The sequence below is a fragment of the Danio rerio genome, chromosome 3 (assembly GCF_052040795.2).
Source record: "Danio rerio strain M-AB ecotype USA chromosome 3, GRCz13ab, whole genome shotgun sequence".
NCBI classification, from domain to species: domain Eukaryota; kingdom Metazoa; phylum Chordata; class Actinopteri; order Cypriniformes; family Danionidae; genus Danio; species Danio rerio.
In genome coordinates this window covers 13,969,538-13,987,799 of record NC_141023.1, presented here as the reverse complement: position 1 = coordinate 13,987,799, position 18,262 = coordinate 13,969,538, and the positions used below count along the sequence as shown (strand labels likewise).

At 35.8% G+C, this 18,262-nt stretch overlaps 1 protein-coding gene across 3 annotated transcripts in view; it reads right to left on the bottom strand.

Annotated features, from left to right (window-relative positions):
- zgc:158403 overlaps positions 1 to 18,262 on the bottom strand; it is a 46,197-nt gene that overhangs the window by 25,284 nt on the left and 2,651 nt on the right. For all 3 annotated transcript variants that reach the window (XR_015480071.1, XR_015480070.1, NM_001080084.1), the window contains 2 exon segments: positions 10,605 to 10,709; positions 1,674 to 1,805 (listed from right to left, as the gene is read on the bottom strand). Coding sequence is in view for 1 of the 3 variants with exons in the window: in NM_001080084.1 (NP_001073553.1) it covers positions 1,674 to 1,805; positions 10,605 to 10,709 (237 nt within the window). In the remaining 2 variants the exon portion in view is untranslated.

Here is an 18,262-nt window from a genome sequence, read left to right as displayed (position 1 = left end):
AGATTACCAGCAGAGTTAATGGTTAAAATAGACAGGTCAGGAGACCTGCTGCACTGAGTCTGCTGGATACGGGAATTGAGGGAGAAGTCCTCATTTATAGTGTTTAGATGAACACACATCTTTATAATGATATAAATTGTGGTTGTCTGTATATGAAATGACGAATAACAAATGTAGCAGGGCATTAAATCACTGTTCATTTCTTTGCATTTTAACTTTGTAAACTATAAACTCATGCGTCTCCTCTTTGTGTCTCATTTTGTGAGCTAAATGACAACAGCAGTTATTCGCTCCCCTTATCCCCTGCTGGCCACGCCCACTCCTGCCCGATGCTCGCGGAGCTCCACGCCCATTAATCATGCATCTTTTGAAAAAATTCTGAAGTAGACTTTAACCGAAAGAGGGGGGTGTCATGGCCCTTTAAAATGTTTTTTTTTTAATTAAAAACTGCATTTATTCTAGCTGAAATAAAACAAATAAGACTTTCTCCAAAAGAAAAAAAAACATTACAGGAAATTTGGAATGTCCAGATCCAATCACATGATCGGAAATCGGGCCCAATCACGCGGTTTCAGACATACATATATATATATATATATATATATATATATATATATATATATATATATATATATATATATATATATATATATATATATATATATATATTTTTTTTTTTTTTAAACACATCTTTAGCATAGAGTTAAAGCTTTTTTTGACACAGAAATAGCAACGAATGCGGCATGACATCACTTTGTTGCAGAGACGCAATTGGTTAAATAGCAGCAAAGTAGAAAACAGATGCAGCTTGAAGCAGAAAGAGCGAGTATGTCTGCGCTCTGGAGGTATTATAAAGTTGATGACAACATTGCAATAGCAAACTGTGATATATGTAAACTTCGGATTGCCTGCCAGGTATTTTAAGTTGAGATGCTGTTTGTTTTTATTAGTGGTTATCGGCGTTAACGTGCTGCATTAACGCGAGACTCTAATTGGGCGTTAAAAAAATATTGGCGTTAATCTGTTCTCAAAGTTGGGTCGGATTTTTTTATATTTACTGTTGCACCAAAGTCCAAAAGTGAAGAATTTATGATATTTATTACTTTCTTGTTCAAGCTCCCTCACAGAAGTGCTCTGTTTGTTAATAGAGTTGTTGAATGTTAAAATAAGGTGAATTAAATAGAACATAAGAAACATCCTTGACCTGTATCTTCGCTCTTTTTTATGTATTTTAGAAGTATCGATCTGGTTAAGGTATTGGTGGATACTCAAAATCAAATGACTCTGACTCAAAGGCAAAAAACCCTATAGGAAACACTGTGACAAATTCCCTGCTCTGTTAAACATCATTTGAGAAATATTTGAAAGAATCTAAAATTCACAGGAGAGTAAATAATTTTGACTTCAGCTGTAGGTAATGCGTGGTCTATATTACCACAAGAACATATACCCCAGCATAAGTTTTCCACTCCATTTAATTTATGTTATGTAAAGCCAATAAAAGTCATCATTAGACATGACCAGCTGCCTGTTTGAAGCCACGCAGTTACATCTCCATGCAAATACAAGCAAATCAAGTCAGCTGACATGGAAATGAGCCCATTTGCCTAAAGTTTAAAGGTCGCGGGAGAAGTTCTCTCCACGAGTGTGTTGTTTTTTGGCTCCGTGTCTACCTCTGGCACACCTCCTGAGCGCTCTTCATCGTGTTCCCAGCATGCACGATGTCGTCTTGTTGGAAGGTCATCATGGCCTGCATCTCTAATACTGTGGCATAGATCAAAGCGTGATACATGCTCTCCTTAGACCTGGAACACAACACAACACAAATGCTTTTACACACACACATACAGATGCCAGATCACACTTTACTGCAGGCAAACACAGAGAAGGTTAATTGTTTAAAGTCAGCGTGAACCGGAAGTTGCTGAGACCTTTATTTCAGCATGCTGATGTACTTTCAGCTGAAATGGAATATTGAATAGGAGGCGGGGCTTTCTATTTGCCCATCATTCCCTCATGGCAAACTAATATTGTGATCGAAGCCAACAAACTGACATCCTTAGAAAATGACAGCTACACCAAATGCAGAAGTAGATAGTCAGACTTTGAATAATATGCAGTCTCGTTATTTGTATCTGTTTTGATAATATATAAGGTAAAAAATGCTGGGTTTCTTCCTGTTGTCCCAACACAAATTAATTATGCCCAGCACTGCTTTTCACTTATGATGTCTTTATTGCTCATCGTCATAAATTAAAATAATGACGCATAACAGCAGAGCGGGACTCTGCAAAATAAACCCTGAAACTCTGACCAACGTGAGGAGAGTTTACTCTTACTTGTTTTAGCTCTTTTGGGCCGTTTAGAAACTTTGCCGTGTGAAAGCGAACCACACCGAGAACAAAGAGCAGCATTGTAACAATTTTAATTTCGGAACAAATGAATCGATTCACAGGTGTGAAAGCACCCTTTGAAACATGCAAATTTTTTTAAACTTATAAAACTAATTATTAAGAAGCAGCTGATCACAGAGAGTTGTAACTAATATTTTAATCCCAGTTTCGTAGCAATAAATGCTCTGTGGATATGTTCATTCATGTTATTATGGAGAAATGGCACCTGTCAATAAATTCTGTGGGTGAGGAAAACCGCACTCCTACATCTTGTTGCGGTGGGCCTCAAAATGGGTGGGATTTGGATCCTATTTTAACGTCAAAAATTTTTTTTTAAGACTAATTGTCTTTATAATCACCCCAATATGACTGTCGACACACTATACCTACACACAGTTCGGTCCAAACAGCTTACAAAAGATGATTTTCATCATAGCATCTAGTCTGTTTGTTACCTTTTTTTGTGACAAATGAAGTATAAATATTTGGGACATTTATTTCAGAGTACATCATGCTGGTTAGGTGTGTGAGTGTGTGTGAGTGTGTTTGTGTGTGTTTGTGTGTGTGTGTGTGTGTGTGTGTGAGAGAGAGAGAGAGAGAGAGAGAGAGGGAGAGAGGGAGAGAGAGAGAGAGAGAGAGAGAGAGAGAGAGAGAGAGAGAGAGAGAGAGAGAAATCCTGGACTCCTAAGGAAAAGAGAATATGTAAACAGTGTGACACAAACCAAATAGAGGATGAGACACACTTCCTTCTGTTTTGCCCCAAATACACCACGACTAGAGAAATATTTTTCCCCCAATTTGAAACATTGATCAATTCATTTTTTAATTTAAATGACTCAGAAAAACTTTACCATATACTCGGAGAGGACGAATTGAAATTTAGACTAGCTGCAAAATATGTATATACCCTACACACCATAAGAAATGGTTAATGTAAACTCATGTATCTTATTTAAATAATTTAAACTTTTTATTATTATATTTATATTTATATTTATGAAATGTATTGTTTTTTTGTGTGTGTGTGTGTCATTATATCTTATCTGTATTACTATTAATTATTATTTTCAATGGTTTTAATATGTTTCATATTTGAAATGCTTTGGCAATACTGTTTTTAATGTCATGCCAACAAAGCAACTTGAACTGAACTGAACTGAACAGAGAGAGAGAGAGAGAGAGAGAGAGAGAGAGAGAGAGAGAGAGAGAGAGAGAGAGAGAGAGAGAGAGAGAGAGAGAGAGAGAGAGAGAGCACTGAGAGCTGCGTCAGAGCAGGGCTCATTAATGATCACTACCATCCCAAATATGGTCAATAAGGACTTTGATTCAACGGGTATTTTATGGGTTAATAAATGAGCATATAAAATAATTTCTGGAGAATTTTTAAACACACCAAAGCCACATACCTACAATTAGGCAATACTAAGATTACTTTATGAGAATGATGGTATTAGTGTTATCTACCAGGCGGAAATTAGCCAGTTTGTTAATTGGTGTGATAAAAATAAGCTAAAAATAAATACTAAAAAATCTGAAGAGATGGCGAAGTGGGTAGTATTATCACCTAACAGCAACAAGGTCGCTGGTTCGATCCCCAGCTGGGCCAGTTGGCATTTCTGTGTGGAGTTTGCATGTTCTCCCTGTTCGCGTGGGTTTCCTCCGGGTGCCCCGGTTTCCCCCACAGCCCAAAGACATGTAAAGATAAACTGGGTAAGCTAAATTTTCCGTAGTGTATGAGTGTGAATGAGTGTGTATGGGTGTGTATGGGTGTTTCCCAGTGATGGGCTGCAGCTGGAAGGGCATCTGCTGCGTAAAACATATGCTGAATAAGTTGGCGGTTAATTCCGCTGTGGAGATCCCAGATTAATAAAATGAATGAAAAAAAACTGAGGAGATGGTATTTGACCCAAAGTGTATAGGTGACCATCATCAAGTGGTTGTACACAACCATCCTATTACTCAGAGACCTATAAATACTTGGCCATTTACATTGACAGTTCTTTCACATGGAAAACACACAAGGAGTGGGTTTGCTCTCGTTTACACTAGAGATTGCATGTTTTACAGAAGTTACATCTTTTCTGAGTTAACAAGAAGTTCATGATGATGTTGTTTTATAAAGCAATCCTTGAAAGCATTGTTAGATCTGGTATCACAGTGTAGTTTGGTAATCTATCTGTACAGTGTAAATCTAAGTGATGCATTTCTTAAAGACAGGATGGAAAATTGTTGGGCATGATGAATATTTTTTGTGGGAGAATTGTGTCCTTAATCTGTTGGAAAGGATTCTGAATGATCCAACTTTGTTTTTTGTTTTTTTTTGAATGCACATTATGAACTGCTTCCCTCTGGTAGGAAATGTAGAGTTCATATATGTAGGTTAAACAGATACAATAAATACTTTTTCAGTGGGTTTACTTAACAAGAGTTTATTTTAATTAGCATTATAATTATTGTAACAACTGTATTTTGTGTGGTTTTTTGGAATGTCTACTGCAATATGGCGATGCCCATAACAAATTACCGGTCAAGGACAATACAGTTTTACTAACTAACTAACTAATTAATAATGAAATGAATATAAAAATGACCACATTCCCATCCTATTATACCCCTTTTTACAGGATGTAAAATAAGTCTCTGTAGAGTGTGTATGTAAAGGATGACTCTAAGGGCCCACACCTTTTTGAAAGCCCTAGAATAGCATTAAGGGAGGCCAATCCACTCCTCCTCTGCTCTTCACTTTAATCTGCGATAAAAATTTTTTATTTATCCTCCAAGTATCCCTTATTTTCACATCCCTGTCTGTGTTTATGAATAGATCATTGAATTATTGACTTACTCTCTTATTGCAAAACAGGTTCACTCAGTAATGAAACAGAAATGCTCTCTTCAGCATTGTTTGGAAAAAAGCAAACAATGCTACTTCTAACATGTTAAAACTAATATCTTGCTTGTTGAACTGTGGTGTAAAAATCAAATACCACAGTATCATCTGCAAACACACACTGATAATCACAAAACCAGCCTTCTTACTTGTCTGATTTTACTTAATCTTATCATAAAAATATAAAACAGACTCTAGGGTCAGTTTAATAGCCGTCATCACACACTCAATTATTTTGAACTCTCAAAACATGCTTGTTTACGGATGGAGCTACGCTAAAAATTGAGGGAATGCCCATTAATACCTGATGAATGCATGTTGTAATTCCACTGCTGTTTTAGTACGGTTGCAAAACGGTCTTCTTAAAATTTTTTTTTAAGATATACAACCACTTTTGCCCTATGTGCTGCCTGTGAAATCAATCTCTGATAAGGCAATGAGGCAACCAAAGCTTTTAGATGCAGCAACAAAGTTAGCTAAACTGTTGACTAGCTACCTAAAAATTTGTATCAGTTGTAAAAAGCCAGTAAAATATACAATAAAAGAAGTTTCTGACACTTTAATACATGCACCCCAATGAATGAATTTAACTAAGGGATGCACCGATCCCAATACTTGGATCGGATATCAGTTAGATACTGCAAATTTTTGCTGGATCGGGTATCGGCCAGCTGGTACCGATCCAAATCCGATCTTGCGCATGGTCTATATTCTGTGTCATTTGCAAGCCAACAAAAGCCATGAAGGTAGCCTATTATAAGGCACTAGAAAGTTGTCATGTCACTATATCCCAAATGTTCTGAAGCCATTCTATAGTTTAATGTGAAGCACAGATGAACATTCAGGTGGTTAAATTCATGTTCAATTCAGCGTTTCCCTCCGCTGCGACTGTCAATCATTCCCCATTCACAAACAATTTAAACTGCATGTCGCATTCGTTTATGACAACATGAAAAACTTTCTCCGAGACTATTTGTTCCTATTAGTTTAAATAATCTGTGAAAAAATGCATTTAGTTTGGCTTAAAATGGGTTCATTTTGACCTGCAACAAGGAGTTCATTGATGTTTCTAAATCATGTTGTGCTGTGTCTGTTAGATCAGCAGGTCGCTTTCGCAACACTGGAGTAGAGAGCATTAGCCTATTACCTGTTTTTCACACACAAGGTAGGCCTAGCTGCAATTTTAAATTAGAAAAGGCTGAATATTATATTGTTCAGATCCTCAATGCACTGATTTCTTTCCTTTGTGATGCTAAGTTTTGGAAATGACCACAGGTGAGTACCGAAGGGCTATGCACTGAGCTGCTCCGTAAAATTATTACTCTCATCCTACCCACTGAGTTTATTTTTCCGAGTTTATACTTTCAGTGCTGCAAATAATTTGTAAAGCCTGGCTCATTGTGGTCAAAGTAGTTGACTGAATTAATAAACGTGAATTAATAAAACTGACGGACGCAATATGGATTTTCATTACAGTGACAATCATTTAGCCTAATATAGGCTACTCTGAACCTGTGAATATTTCACTGTAATTTTATTTATATTTTATTTAACAGACCAGTTTTTGTTTTAGCGAAGAAGCATTCAAGCGGACCTGGGGTCCGTTCTTCGAACGTGGATTACTCATTTAGCTAAATTTGGTGATTGGCGATTTGACACGATCTAGAATAGTTCTTCAAAACTCATCCGAAAGTTGTTGTCATAGCAACAGTTCTGGTAGCTCAAACCTGCTCGGGAGCAGGCTTATTTCATATAGACCTTTTTCTTAGATTGCAAAATTACCCATTATGATTTGCATGTATGCTCAAGGAGAATGCTAAGAACTTCTGGTCGGCAGCTGATGCGTATAAACAGTCACAATTGAAAAGCTTTGAAACGATAGTTTTAATTTATTTTACCTGCTTTTATCATCTTTGAACCAACACTGATCGTTTAAAAAAAGGTGATCTAATAGGATGGAAAACAATTGCTGTAAAGCATTTTCCCCTCGTTGTCAGATGGCATCTTCTGCTGTTTAAATGGAGCCTCGTCATCGCTAAAGTCAACAGTTTCTCTTTCTTTCAAATATATAACTAACCCACACAAATGTAGTTCACCAAATTTTTGACACACACGTAGCCTGTACTGTGCCACTGACACAGATTTAATAACGGTGACAAAGTGAAAATATAGGCTGGTGTCATTTCGAAATGACAGAAAAACACAAACCGTGGTAAAAACAACACACTAAATAAATCATAAACGGCTCGCGATTAAACTGAACAGCAAATCAGCCAGAAAAGTATCAGTAACAGACTTTTATCGGTCATTTTTGTAAATTGCATGACTTGCATACCTGTTAAGTTTCATGTAATCTGGTTTGTTTTACAATGCAGTGAAGTATTGTGCGCGCATGTGTGCGTGTTGAAGAGCCACTGAGCTAACAGCTGACAGGCCGGGAAAACACACACACCACACACACACTGTATTTCTGACAGCAGACACGTGAACTAGGTGAACATTTTTCTCTCGCGCTTGAGCCGTATCTGACAGATTATAGCAGCTTTAACATACACCTTGTGACACACAACAAAAGTTGTGTGTCACAAAAGCACTCCGTAATTCAATAAAAACGCTAATGAAACCTATATTTGGAGCGCAAAATACCTATTGTAAACATTGTAAACAGAAGTTCTAACCGTTCTACCGGAAGACACTGGTCGATATGGCGCCCTCCATGCAGCAGCCAAGAACAAGGTCTATAAACAGGATTAAATCGGGTCAGTTCAAGCAAGGAGAATACTGAAAGTATGTACCAAATTCTGATATTGTCTTACAGTAGTACTCATATACACTTGGGAAAATAGTGAATATATTATATAAAAAATATTAAATAAAGAATATATTAAGTTAAAAATATATATATTAATAAAACTTATACAATCTGCACTCCGAAATAAAAGTACAAAGACTGCCATCTGGTGGTTCAAAGAGAAAACTTCCCGATATTAACTTTTTAGATCGCTTTAGTACAATTTGTGTATGATAATAGACACTCACAATATTGAACTTTTTTTTTAAAGGAATTATAAATTTATGCTGTCATAAGCACGTTTTGACAGCTAATTTTAGAGCCATATTTATTATGCAAATTGTAAAATATTATGTATAGTTATCTTTATTTGTTTATTCATTGCATTTATACTGTCTATAATCAAAATAATGTTTAAATTATTATTGCATGCTTTAAATATGCCTTTGCTTATTGATGACTGATCACGTCATATCCTTGTTATAAAGAGAGTAAGAGACGGAGTGATACAGTTTTTGATTGCCGTTCCATATTGTATCGTTATATAAAGAAAAAGATTGTTTGAAGAACAAATAAACACAAGAAAAGGATATAACGACTTGGATGAGTTCATCGCGTCAGACTGGTTACTTAAAAGGATCATTTTTCCAGCTTGGATAATGGACTGCCATTATAGCTAATAGTATTTAACCCCCTACAAAAGTTGCAGACACCTTTACCAATATCAAAATGCTTTTGGGATGAAAAATAAAATTAAACATTCAGTTATTCTTTACATCGATTATGAAACCAGCTACAATACTAAAGTAAAGCCTGCTGCGTACAACAAAGGTGGAAAGTTATTGCTTGTCATATTTAACAAACCGTTTACTACAAATTTGATGTAATTTTGCTCACTTGGATAATTGAATATTAATCAGATGATGTCATTACGCTGCTGTGCCGTCAGCCAATCGTTGCATTGCTAATCATGATATCGAGGATCGATAGATCAGTCCCTCACAACACACACAGCGATCTCAGACCAGTTCATCCAGACATTTTGATCTGATTCATGAACTTGTTTGAAGAACCAAATTAGCCAGAGATCAGTTATCAAAGTTAAAAGATCCAGGATCTGCCAAATCATCTTAGTTCATTTAAGCAAGGTATGAAGAACAGACCCCTTGTCTTGAAGCACTTCACCTCAAATGTTATTCGTTCTTCTTGTTTATTTTGTAAATAACTACCAACAAAAAATACATTGAAATTAAGATACAAATTATACCAAACCAAATTAATTCCAAAAAGAAAGTTTTTTAGACAAAAATACATTTTCAGACAAAAATAGATGGTTTGTTGCGCTCCATGTAAAACAATGATTTAATTAATGCTCCGCTGTAATTGACGCGTAACAATCGTGTCTTTAGCAATCTGCTACATGTTTAATACGAGTCATTATTTTTAAAGATTATGTATTGAGCATCTGATTTTTCCTCTGTGCTGATGTGCTTTTATTTTTCTTATCTCACTCATGGTGAGATTTGGTGAGGGAGAGTTTAATAAGTAAAACTGGTTTAGATTAGTCTGCGTCAAACCTGCAAGAAAATATCAGGTTTTGCTAAAAGGGTGGTTATTTTACCAGCGATGAGTGTCAATAGTGGTAGCCTGTTACGGATTTCAAAGAAAAATCTTAATATTAAAAAAGGATGCATAAGATGGACCACAACAGATCATATCAGCGTCATGTTCTCAGTTAGATTGTGCCGTCTTTCATATACAGTAGGCCCATAGGCGTGTTATTTTTACTAAAGAAGATACATTATTTGATTTTACCACAAGAACTGTAGAAACTGTATTATGTAAAAAAAAAAAAAAAAACGCACAATATCAGGATCGGATCTGTATCAGTCGATGCTCAAAATGTTGGTATCGGGATTGGTTTCTAAAAAAAAAAAAAAAAAAAGGTTGATATAACTAATGCTTTAATTTCCCTTAAAAAACTATGAATGTTACTTAAAGCTGTCTGTACATTAAACTGGGATTGGAGCACAGACTTTCCACAACCTCTGCTAGAGTACTACTAATAAACCATGGTTTTTATAGCCTGAAACCAAGCCCTCTGTACATTCAGTGAGGTCTGTACATGAAACAGGAGGGCTGGAGCTACTTGAGCATATAGTTTCATTCTTCTCCTTCAAGTCTTCCAGCTATACATTAATGAAATATCTCTACGAGTGAGTATTGTCAGAAGCGAGGGTGTGAACTTTAGGTAAACACCTCACATCCTGGAGAAGGGAGTGTGTCTGACGCAATTATCCACCACAGCGGGAATCAAGCATGCCATCACACAGGATTAAACAAGTAATTTATGCTATTAAACAAGCAATTTATTTGGAGGCACAGAAGCCAAACATTGAATTTGGTTTTGTACCTAGCCAAATAAATGGCTGCTCTTTGTCTTTTTGCAAGTAAAATTGCTCATTGATGATAGTGAGGCAGAGAAATGAGGAAAAATAAGACAAAAATGATGAGGAAATAACAGTTTGCTTACCGGGGCCGCAGTTTGTCCAAACTCTCATTAAAGTGGTTGTTGAGGAATAGATCCAAGGCCTCCATGCATTCATCAAGGCAGGCCTGCAAAGACATCTGTCTGGAGCTGAAATATATGTAGATAAACACAATATTTATGCATAATGAGTGCATTTTTTTTAATCAATGTTTTTATAAGGGGGACAAAAGATCAATGAGTAAACAAATTATAATAATTACAAAATAAATTATCAAAATAAAAAATAATTATTGTTTAAATTGTATAAAGTAGATGACATAATACAATAAAAATATTTCCAAACAGAAATCCTTAATTATTAAAAAATAGGGGGAAATGTATGCTTTATATATTAAATACACAGTGTGCATACAAATGCATGTTAAAAACTAAAATGTATACATTATATGAAACGAATGAGCTTTAAAATACACTATATTATTATGTAATATTAAATTAAAATCACAATTTATTAAAATTATATATTAATATATCTAAATTATCATTTATATTTATACAAGCTATTTTATCTGCACAAACAGTTATAAAAAATAAATACATTATAGTGTATAATAAAAAAAACTATTAAACTATTAAATATAAACATTTAATTGAATTGCATCTAATTATTTAACCCTCTATGGGACTAATTATGAAATCACATCTAAAAAATAAATAAATAAAAAAATCACTGTTTATTTCTAAAGTATTTAAGGCTAAAATTATTTTCCATCATTTGTTTTGTACATCTGAGCTTTGACCTTTGTTTTAATTTGCCGTCTTTTATAACTGACTCTGTTCTATTAGGGTAAATCATTTTTAGAAACTTGTCAGAAACTTCACACATTTAAATACATTTTCCCAGTCTAGAAAGACATCAATCGCTGTATTAGTTTTTCAGAAACATGTCAAAAACTTTATTCATATTAAATTTCTTCATATACCACTAAATTTGTTGTAGAACTTATGTAAAATTTCCTGTAATGAGGACAGATTAAAAATGCATTTTATCTCTGTGGACAATAACGCTAATATGTCATAGTGTTTAAGAAACGGTTGTCTAACAATGTTTTAGAATTTTAAACAGTATTTAAACAATATTGTTTTGTTTTAAAATCAGTTGCGTATAGGCATGAGACGATAACTGGTCTCAAAGATTACTATGGTTTAGAAAAAAATCAAGGTATTAAAACAAAAATTGTTGTACCATTTCTATGGTATATGCCAAGGTTTTTTTAAAGTGTTTTTATGTGTTTTAAGGAAATCCCTGTTTTTGAAGCTAATGAAGACAGTAGAAGTCAATGGTTTATTTTAATGATGTAGCCTAACATGTTTTCTGTTTCAAAATATCATAAATGTTTCCTAAAATGTATTATATTGTATAAAATGTATAAAAAGTTGTTGTTTTTTACAAAGAAATTTAAAAAGAAATTTATGATTTATTTATTGCCACATCAGCAACTTATAGCGATTTCAAAGCTAAATGGATAAACATAAAAATATTACATGATAAAATTTGTATTTTAATAAAAAGTTACTTAGACAAATATATAGAACATAAATAAATTAAATTCAAACAAAAATATATTCAAAGTTAAATATGATTTTTAAGTTCAATTTGTGAAAATTTAAGATTCTTTCTGGTTTTAAAAATGTCCTTTAATTTACTCTCCTTATAAAAATGTTGTCTAATGGTATTTAAACTTCCACATTCCAACAAAATATGTTTCGTGGTAAGAGCAGCTTGGCAGTAATTACTTTTAGGTGGTGCTTCGTTATTCAGTAAATACAAATGAGTCAACCTAAAATGACCAATTCCACATCTAGTATAGACAGTTTGATCATGCCTGGTCTTAAAATTATATTAAAAAGAAATTATTTTACAGCCGCAGGGTTTAAAGGGCACCTAGGCTACCCCTTTTTTCAGATTTAATATAAGTCTTTTGCGTCTCTAGAATGTGTATATAAAGTTTCAGATCAAAATACCCATCAGATTTTTCATTATACCTTTTACAAGATGCTGTTTTATACTGATTTCCAGCAGGGGGTGGTTTTGTCGTACTGCGCCTTTAAGACGAGTTTTTCCCGCCTACTGTTTCTACATGCCTCCTCCCTCAGCTGCGTCAGACAACAGACAGACTTAAAGGAAGGAGGCCTCACGTAGCGTTTGTGAGATACTACAGTTAGAACTAACCTTTACTAATCAGTATTGTGAAGTTGCATTGATGAGTCGCGCGCACGCACGCACGCACGCACACACACACACACGCACGCACGCACGCACGCACGCACGCACGCACGCAGGCAGGCAGGCAGACAGACAGAGCGCGCTGAGCTTAGTTAAGGCTAACCTCAAGTACTGTGTGGATATCTGTTATGCTAATGTACAAAATAAACCTGATTTAACTTCCACAAACCGGGATTGAAGCGTCTTCTTTTATAATTGTTCTGACACGCGGCTGTGCTGATGAAGTAAAGCTGAAGTAAAACGCTGTAATTAATTACACACATACTCTGTTTTAAAACACTTTAAACATGTGAAACTTACTCTTAATCACATTTGATGATGATTGCTGATCCTAGCGAACAGAACAGACCTTTTATTCCCGGTTGCTTTGCGTATGTCTGTCTGGTCTTGTTGACATATACACGCGACTACAGGAACATGTTAATGCGCACAGCTGTCAATCAATTCGGTGGGCGGGGGGAACGCACACCTACGTAATGGTGCGATCGATTTGGAAACAGCTCCAATTGGCCGACCCTTTTTTTGTAGTTAAATTGAAAAAAAAAGGACTGGGTGTGTTCATATCACCCCAGTATGACGGTCTATACACTATACCAACACACAGATCTGTCCAAACAGCTCTACTAGTCTGTTCGGGCCAATGATTAAGATTTTTTACTTGCCCTGGCAAAATTTTCTCTGGCCCCACCAAAAATAGCAATAGCTATTAAGCTTGGGCGTTAATACGGTTATATACCGCAAGATCTAAAAATAGCAACTGTATCAGTTTCAATACCGTTACACATCATAAAAAACAATGCACTTATATAGGAGAAAAGTATTAAATATTAAATATAAATTATTTAATGCCTAAAAATTCGTATGCGTGACTGTCATCATGCGGGACAGTGTGGAAGAGAGAGAGAGAGGTGAGGAAAGATAGCAATTTTTTTATTATTATTATTCCATTTTTAAATGTTAGAATGTTTTAAAAGAAAATTGCATAGGGGGGATAACTGGGAATAGAACACAACCAGGAACCATGTTTCAAACAACTTCAGCTCCAGAGGTGTAGTCGCAAGTGTACATTCATTTATTCATTTTTTATTTATTTATTGCCATGTCAGCTACTAAGGCTATTTTCATGTGCATTTCAGTAATTAACAAACATCAACAGTAAAAAAGAAATAATTGAATATACAGTTTAAATAAGATTTCTCTGGTTAATGCATGTTAAAAATTCCAATACTTTTTCTGGTGTCACTTTGTTAAAAATGTCCTCAAGAGAGTTCTCATTGTAAAAAGTCTTTCTGAAGTCATTAAAAGCAGGGCAGTCCAGTAAAATGTGTTTTACGGTCCATGGGGTTTTACAGTGCAAACATTGAGTAGGGTCTTCATCTTTGAGTAAAGAGTTATGCGTTTCGTAAGCGTACAAGTTTGCGACGCAGTTTTCGAATGTTCGTTGGAACGATGGATTTGGGAAACGTCCGGAAACAATGGAACTTGCAAGCTTAGTTGGCTAATGATGGTTTTCGGAAATGCACCACTGGTTTTTACCAGGCTACAAAAAAAATATCATTCTCAAAACATCAAATCAGATAAGAGGAAGCGAAAAGCAATATGGTGTTTACAATATCACAAAGAAGAGAGCATTTAAAGATTTAAAAGCACAAACTTAAAATGCACACAATTAACAAATAGTAGCATGCAAGTTAAACTTTAGTGACAAGGCAGCAGTCTCGATTGGGTCAGTAATGATCCTGTCTTATGTCCCAAGCGTCTCTCACGCTGGCCCCGAGCCATCAGGCAGTCCTTATTGTTGAGCCCCGAGCAGTAAACACAGATACCATGCTATTTTTTTATACAAGGTTATTATACCGCCAGAAACTTATACCAGCCCATGCCTAGTTGTGTAATGATATATTTTTAGTAGTCACAGTGTAACAGTCTCTTTTTTCAAACACTGTGGTGTAACAATGTCTTTTCAAAAAAAAAAAAAAAAGTGATGTAAAGTTTTTTTTTTTTTCCAAAAACATAAGTGCAACATTTATTTATTCATTTTCCTTTGGCTTAGTCTTTACTTCAGAGGTCGCCACAGCGGAATGAACTGCCAACTATACCAGCGTGCATGTCGGTTTAATGCATGTCCTTCCAGCTGCCACTCACTACTGGGAAACACTCATACGCACTCATTCACACCCTAAATCTGGGTTTATCTTCAGGCAACAATTTTCCCCCGTAGCTTCCAAAGTTAAGAAAACCCACACACAGACACCAAAGTCATGGTGAAATTGTTGACATTTTATACTAAATACCAAGACAGCATTGAGACCTGTGAACGGTGGCCTTTATTAATTATGGATGCTCCCGGATGCAGAGATTTCAGCAACAGACCACTGACGATATATTTAGCAGGACTAATTAATGTCAACTGGTCGAACATGTCTGTAGTTGCCAATTCAGCTTAAAGGAGTCGATAAGCATTCGCATAAATGCAAAGCAAGCAGCGGTGGATGAAGTACACCCAACAAAGACTTGAGAAAAAGATAACCAAATAAGATATTACTCATTCATTCATTCATTTTCTTGTCTGCTTAGTCCCTTTTTTAATCCGGGGTTGCCACAGCGGAATGAACCGCCAACTTATCCAGCACGTTTTTAGGCAGCCGATGCCCTTCCAGCCGCAACCCATAGTTTTATATCTTTACTGTTGGTCAATTTTTTAAGTACTCATTTTAACTTCCACTGCTTGATTTTTAATTTACTGAAGTATTAGAATGATTGCCTAATGTTTATTTATTTTGCAAGGAAATACTTAATTTGATCTAGTATTATTCATCAAAATGTGTCAAACCCTGATAACTAATGCTGACAGGCTAATTACTGATAATTCAATTGTGCAACAAAACAAAACATTTATTCATTCATTCATTTTCCTTTGGCTTAGTCCCTTATTTATCAGGGGTCGCCACAGTGGAATGAACCACTAACTATTCCAGCATATTCCAGCATGTTTTAAGCAGCGGATGCCCTTCCAACCACAACCCAGTACTGGGAAACACCCATACACTCTCACATACACACACACTCACTACAGCCAATTTAGTTAATCCAATTCACCTACAGTGCATGTCTTTGGATTGTGAGGGAAACCGAACACCCGGAGGAAATACACGCCAACAAGAGGAGAACATGCAAACTCCACACAGAAATCCCAACTCAGGACTCGGAAACCAGCAACCTTTTTGCTGTGAGGTGACAGTGCTAGCCACTGAGCAAACATGGCACAAAAAAACTAAAGTATAGTGTATAACAAAAATAAATGAACACAAACTGTGTATAGATCTGTGCAAAGAAACATAACTTTAAAAATACTAATTCTCTGATAATGTACAGATGTTTAAAGCATTTATTTAAGTGCACTAGTGAGGCAAAAATACTTAATTAAAAGGATAGTTCACCCAAAAATGAAAATGAAATGTGTGGGTGTGGTCACATGATGCGTGTGGACGGAGGGCTGTTCAGAAATGCTACGTTGGTGAAACGCCAGTGTGGATGTGGATCGTTTCCGTTCTAAAATGCCATTTTAAATCTAAGACGTACATTATTGGAGTAAACGGGGCCCCGAGTGTGTATTTTTCGCAATCGGGTTGCTACAACGAGGGCGGGGCGGAGGATCGCAATGCCAGCTCAGCATTGTGATGTCTATTGGCCATCGGCGATGGCATCGTCTATGGACCCAACACTACTTCACGGCCAATCGCAGTCAATTCTGTTGAAACCGTGCTCAACAGCACTCAAATGTTAGCGGGAAATTGACATTTTAAATTTTCAGTACCAATTGGTACCAAACCCGAGACATCCACACTGATGTCTAGTGAAGCAAAGCTATCAGTCTGGGTAGAAAATGAAACATTATTTTTGTGATCCACCAAAATAAAACTCCTGGACAAAACTGAAAACTCTGAATGCACTTGGACAAAAATTGAAACTTGAAAATGCTTTGTAATAAATATTTATTATTTTATTAAATATATTTCAATAGTCTTACGAAATAATATTAACATAATAGCTTAGATTATACTGAAAAATAAACTTAAAGCCAATAAAATAACCACATTTTAATGACAGTGACCGAATCAAGAGGCTTCATTTTACCAGCATTGCCATGACAACACAGTCACGCAAATCTAAGCAGCAGGAACTAGTATACTACACAGAAATGTCCTGTCAGTGTGTTATTTGAGCATGTCTAGTGAATGTGTGGTTTATGCATAGATCGTCATTGTACAAAGTCGAGGATTTAGGCATGGGCAATATGGGCGATCCCCCAGGGCAGTATCTTGCTGTGGGGTGGCACGGGGAGACGATGACGGGTAGAAAAAAAATTAGCCCTAGTAAAAACTTTAAGACAGCATTAACTTTATGCAGGTATATTGATTCAGAGTGTCACACACTCATAGAGTGTTAAGTGTTCTCCCGGTTTGAATTCCGGTTGTTTATAGTCACGGCGATAAAATACATGCGTCTATGTGCTGTGAAACCGGAGTAACTGGTTTAACTTTTATGCAGAGATGTCGGCACGCAGCGAGTTTTGCAAGTCGACAAAATTAAAGTTTATATGATGATGATCTTTTTTTTGATTTAGCATGGCCATGAAGCAGAAAGGAGGGATTATGAGTCAGGTAGGTAAGACTTTCTCGACTACGAGTCGGGTCAAAGACAACAGATAATTCCATAAAACAATTTTATATTTTTTTTGTATTGTATAGAATTGTCAATATTCTATAGTTTCTATTAGCGATTTTTTTTCGATTAATTCGAATTTACGTTTTAAGACGATTTTATTCCATATTAAATCAAGATATCGCAATTTTTCTCATAAAAATATTAGAAACATCATAATTGCACCAATGCGCTTTGGTTTACTCTGTCCGTATGAAGCAGGTCGCACACCAGAAGCGCCGCTCGGCAACGCGCTGCGCAGTTCATATTTCGCAATCTGACTAGTTTCATGTTAAATATCATGTGAATGTGCGCATTTGGTGTGTGATACTTTAAACTGTCATGTGCGCCCAGTGTCGCTGCGCTTCTGGTGTGCAACCTGCTTGACTGCCTGTCTGGTTTTCAATCATGGCAGTGACGGACTGAACACAGAGACTGGACAGCCTAATTTAACCCAATGCATGACGTTGTGGGCATGCATCACAGAGCTGGTGCAAATACAACAAACACAAGCATTAGAGTGTCTTCAGTTGTGTATTTTTCTTTTGTTAATAATATTCATGCAAAAGGTTTCTTAAGTGATCTTTGCATATCACTCCAGTTGTGTCTTTCTTTACATTGTTTTCCAGTTATATTTAGGATTGATTTCTGTTATTTATTTAGAATAATAATTGTTTATTAATAATAATATATGGCGGTATGCTAGTAC